Source organism: Octopus bimaculoides, chromosome 7, assembly GCF_001194135.2.
Source record: "Octopus bimaculoides isolate UCB-OBI-ISO-001 chromosome 7, ASM119413v2, whole genome shotgun sequence".
Taxonomy (NCBI): Eukaryota; Metazoa; Mollusca; class Cephalopoda; order Octopoda; family Octopodidae; genus Octopus; species Octopus bimaculoides.
The window spans coordinates 10351506-10356419 of NC_068987.1; the positions used below are offsets into that span (position 1 = coordinate 10351506).

At 38.9% G+C, this 4914-nt stretch overlaps 1 protein-coding gene across 1 annotated transcript in view; it reads left to right on the forward strand.

The window, feature by feature from the left end:
• The first annotated feature begins 449 nt into the window (after positions 1-449).
• The window catches only part of LOC106878782 (uncharacterized), a 24493-nt gene continuing 20028 nt past the window's right edge, over positions 450-4914 (forward strand). The window contains exons 1-4 of the mRNA XM_014928118.2: positions 450-550; positions 2545-2669; positions 2991-3041; positions 4070-4138. Coding sequence (XP_014783604.1) covers positions 3006-3041; positions 4070-4138 — 105 coding nt within the window. The 5' untranslated portion in view covers positions 450-550; positions 2545-2669; positions 2991-3005. The remainder of the gene's footprint in view (positions 551-2544; positions 2670-2990; positions 3042-4069; positions 4139-4914) is intronic.

A 4914-nucleotide genomic window follows, 5' to 3' on the forward strand; every position in this document is an offset into this window, starting at 1 on the left:
TATATATATATATATATATATATATATATATATATATATATGTGTGTATGTATGTATGTATGTATGTGTGTGTGTGTGTGTGTGTGTGTGTATTTCATTCCATAACAACTACCTCTGAAGAGCACAGGGTTACATAATCAGACTGTTGCTTAACACTCCTTTGAATCCTTAGTGCGAAACCGATTGGTAAGATCGGCCGTAATGGATATGTAATGTACGCGCGCGCGCGCACAGAGAGATTGATAGACAAAGATACGCACACACATACATAAACATTGTTACTTTAAATGCTCATTAAGTTTGTAATTAGTTACAAATATGTACTTAGATACGAAGTACATATTAATATTTAATTCTTACTTTTGAAGTGAAAAACGACACGTTCCACCATCAAACCCCAATGTACGGTTTTTAATTTATAGATTACCATGTTAAAATTTTACACCGCTACCTTTGACAACACACCGGTTACAAATGCAGTGTTTTGATTGGTCAATCGTCCCACAAATGGTGGATTTAAAATTAAATGTCCACAGCAAAGACAACGTTTGTAAGTAATATTTTATGAATGACATTTAATTATTTTCAATGGATTAAGGCTGTGATTTACAGCTTGTAGTGTTATATAGATGCTTAAATACTAGCTTGATTCATAATAGTCTGTTAACAGCAAGCATTTTCGTTAGTGTTTTGATTGCCTCTTCTAGGTAAATAAACAGATTGAGACATAAGAGTCAAAGCAACGAAATTATTAAAACTCACCAGTTTAAATATTGTTTGGAATAAATTACTTTAGCGTTTCGTTTCAACGTTTGCAAATGTCTCTGTGGAATTATGTATTTGCATTGGCATCGGAAACGGACAAAGGTTATTTCTTAAATATTGAGCATCAACAAAAGTTTGGTGATTTGAACAGAAAATGGAGGGAAATCGCGATTGGGTTAAAAGCTAAGTAATATCCTACTCAGAACGTTGGCAAAACAACTGGTGAAAGCCATTCTCCTGTAGCTTTATATATCACATATATATTTATATATATTGATAGATAAATGTCTTAACGTACTCGAAGTTATATGATCTAGATCTTGTCATTTACTCTTTTCATATGTAAAATTTGTTTGGAAGACGAAAGATTCGACTCTGATCGAACGAATATATGATCGGAGGCATTCCATTCGTGACCATCCCGTCTTCTTCTTATATGCAGAAAGAGCCCAAGGCCACATTGTCCAACGTTCCCTTTATTTCTAAAACAGTATAGTGTAGTTTGAAAGAGAGAAAGAGATATTTAGCTGCTGTTTCTAGTAGTTCAAGCAACCAAGTAGAAGTTCCCCTGCTGACTCGAGGCATGGTCGATGCAATTAATGTTCGGTTTGAATTTCTGGCAAGAAAACTTTGTCGCGAGCGATCAATCCAACAAGAGTGTCCTTGCGTGACTACACATAGGTTAATGTTGTTTTATCTACTCTATGCATAAAAACAAAACAAAAACAAAAAAAGCATGTTTACGGCGAAGTGTCTGAGTATAAGATTGGCGTTTCTTAGTTTCTGTGGGAGCCGTGAAAGTGAAAGTATTTACCTTGTTTAAAGTTGTCAGAAAAACCCCACCCCAGATCTTGTAAGCAAAGTTGGGTCTTTAATACTTTGATGCACAACAAACATTTTGTTACTGATTCATGCGCCACTGAAATTGGATTCCGTCTGTAATATGCCCGTGTATCTTTTATCCTAGTTGGTTGTACCGGTTGGATAGATACTGCAAAGCATCTCGTGTGTGACCTGTCACTTTTGAAGTTGGATCGATCGAATATATTCTTTCCTCCTCTAGGCACAAGACCCGAAATTTTTTGGGAGTGGTACTTAATTTGGTAATTTTTCAGATTAACACCCGCACGATTACCTAACCCTAAACTGTAACCCTAAAACCGTAATCCTGACCCTACAACCGTTACCTTGACACTAACCCTAAACCCAACCCTAAAACCCTAACCCTAACACCCTAGTGAAAATCGTGCGGGTCCATAATTAAATTTTGCGTTTAGAGGGTGCTTTGTACAACAGCACCAGCGTAGTAGTGCCATGTTGGCACTCCATCGCTTACGACGACGAGGGCTCCAGTTGATCCGATCAACAGAACAATCTGCTTGTGAAATTAATGCACAAGTGGCTGAGCACACCACAGACACGTGTACCCTTCACGTTGTTCTTGGGGATATTCAGCGTGACACAGAGTGACAAGGCTGACCCTTTGAATTACAGGCACAACAGAAACAGGAAGTAAGAATGAGAGAAAGTTGTGGTGGAAGAGTACAGCAGGGTTCGTCACCATCCCCTGCCGGAGTCTCGTGGAGCTTTAGGTGTTTTCGCTCAATAACCACTCACAACGCCCTGTCTGAGAATCGAAACCGCGATCCTTTGACCACGAGTCCGCTGCCCTAACCACTGGGCCATTGCGCCTCCACAGTAGTGCCATAACAAATGCAAAAACTGATTATTGAATTTAGTTTTGAAAGAGTTATATAAAATGTTATTCTTTTATTAAAGCTGATGGAGAATCTTAATCACCAAGTGTATTTGATATCAACATCTTGATGGAAGAAGGATGAATTTGGAGTCTGGCGTTGATCTAATGTGAACTTAAACTCTGTAATTTACCTGGCACCAGAAAGGTAAGAAAAGATGGTTCTCTCATGAAATTGGAATGAATTTGAAGCTTATCAAAATTCTAGATCTTTACATTTCAGATTTTTATTGCACTGGTTAATGTCATGTTAATGTCATGTGGAGCTTTAAGTGTTTTCGCTCAATAAACACAACGCCCGGTCTTGGAATCAAAACCGCGATTCTATGCTGCCCTAACCACTGGGCCATTGCGCCTCCACATTTGAACTATTAACTATTGACAGTTTCTGTATTATTCCTAAATCTGTTTAAATTCATTCTTTTTTTATTTTTCATTTAATTTCATTTTTTTTCTTCTTATTTTTCAGTGAAATAACTCCACAATGGATCCCAGACATTTTAATATGTCTGCAAACACTGTAAGTAGTTTAAATTGCTATTTGCTCTGATTTTAATTATGCCTCTTATATTTAATTATAGACATGTGACTTTTTTAATTCAAAATTTACTTGATTTTATATTTGTGTGTGTTTGTATATGTATGTATGTGTGTATATGTATGTGTATGTGTGAAGGCACATGGCTCAGTGGTTAGAGTGTCAGGTTCACAATCAAGAGGTATTGAGTTCAATTCCTGGCCCGGGCTGTCTTTTGTGTTCTTGAGCAAGACACTTTATTTTGTGTTGCTCCAGTTCACCCAGCTGTAGAAATGAATTTCCACATCACTCGCGCTTAGCTATATCAGTCTTTGCCTTTCCCTTGGATAACATTGATGGCATGGAGAGAGGAGGTGGTATGCATGGGCGATTGCTGGTCATCCATAAACGACCTTGCCCAGACTTGTGACTTGTAGGTAGAATATATATACATATACATACATACACACACACATACACAAAGGGGTCCTTAGATAAAAACTGGTTGAGAACCCAGGTGCTAAAAGGATAAATGTGTATGAAATTTTGATGGGAGATTTTAATTAAGATCACTTTAAAACAGGATGTTTGTGTTCCAGGCAGGTTGGTAACAAAAGGGTTACAACACTTAAAAGCAAGTGTCAACCAATCAAGAATTGACCCTTTATCATTGTCATTTGTATGTATTTCAATTCGGAGTTTCAACATGGACCCGGTTTCTATGGCATATATGTTCCCCACCCCAGCTAGACGGGACGCCAGTCCATCGCAGCGTTACTCAAGAAATAGGAAGAAAGAGTGAGAGAAAGTTGGGACGAAAGAGTACAACAGGGGTCGCCACCAACCCCTGCTGGAGCCTCATGGAGCTTTAGGTGTTTTCGCTCAACAAATACACACAACGCCCAGTCTGGGAATCGAAACCGTGATCCTCCAACTGCGAGTCTACTGCCCTAACCACTGGGCCATTGCGCCTCCACACATACTCTTATATTTCTAATTAATTCTTTGATGTCTTCTCATTTCCATTACAGTCTTTTATGCAGAAACATACTGTGGACAAAGCCTTTCAGAGCCTCCTGGAGGAGAGTGTCATATTTGAAGTAAGTCGTTTGTTTTCTTATATTTATAAACCAACATACATGTGGATTGTTGGTGATTTTCCTCTGTCTCCTCTTTCTGCGTCTTATTAATACTTTGCATGTACCACGTCCTCACGTTGTTTTTTTTTTATTAATTATTTAGTTCCACTGCATAGCACCTTGCGTAAGATTTTGTTCTATCTCCATTAGGATTGTTTTCATATCTTAACATGAGCTAAGGACCAGTCCATTAGACTCCAGTTGTTTGATGAGCATGTGTGTGTGTTGGGAGATTGTTGTGGCATAGTGCAGGGTGTTTCAAAATGAGTGATTCACTGTTACAGGGTGCACCTACCTCAACATGCTGTCCATTTAGTTGTTGCTCCAGTTGGAAAAAGAGGTACCTGACTTCATTATGCAACAAGACAGGGCCCCACTACATTGGCATAAGAAGTAAAGGAATAAAGTTCCCCTTCGGTCATATATGACCATGAGATTGCATCTAGAAAGTTCCCCTCCAAGGCACAAGTCCAGGTAGGGTTGTTTGTGGAAGACCAGCAGTCACCCATACATACCAGCCTCCCTTCTCCATGCTACCATTGTTATCCAAGAGAAAGGCAAAGGCTGATACAGCTTGGCACCTGTAATGTCGCAACTCATTACTACAGGTGAGTGAACTGGAGCAACGTGAAATAAAGTGTCTTGCTCAAGAACACAACACACAGCCCGGTCCGGGAATCAAACTCACAACTTCTCAATTGTAAGCTCAGTGCCTTCACTCAGTTTTCTCAATTAGC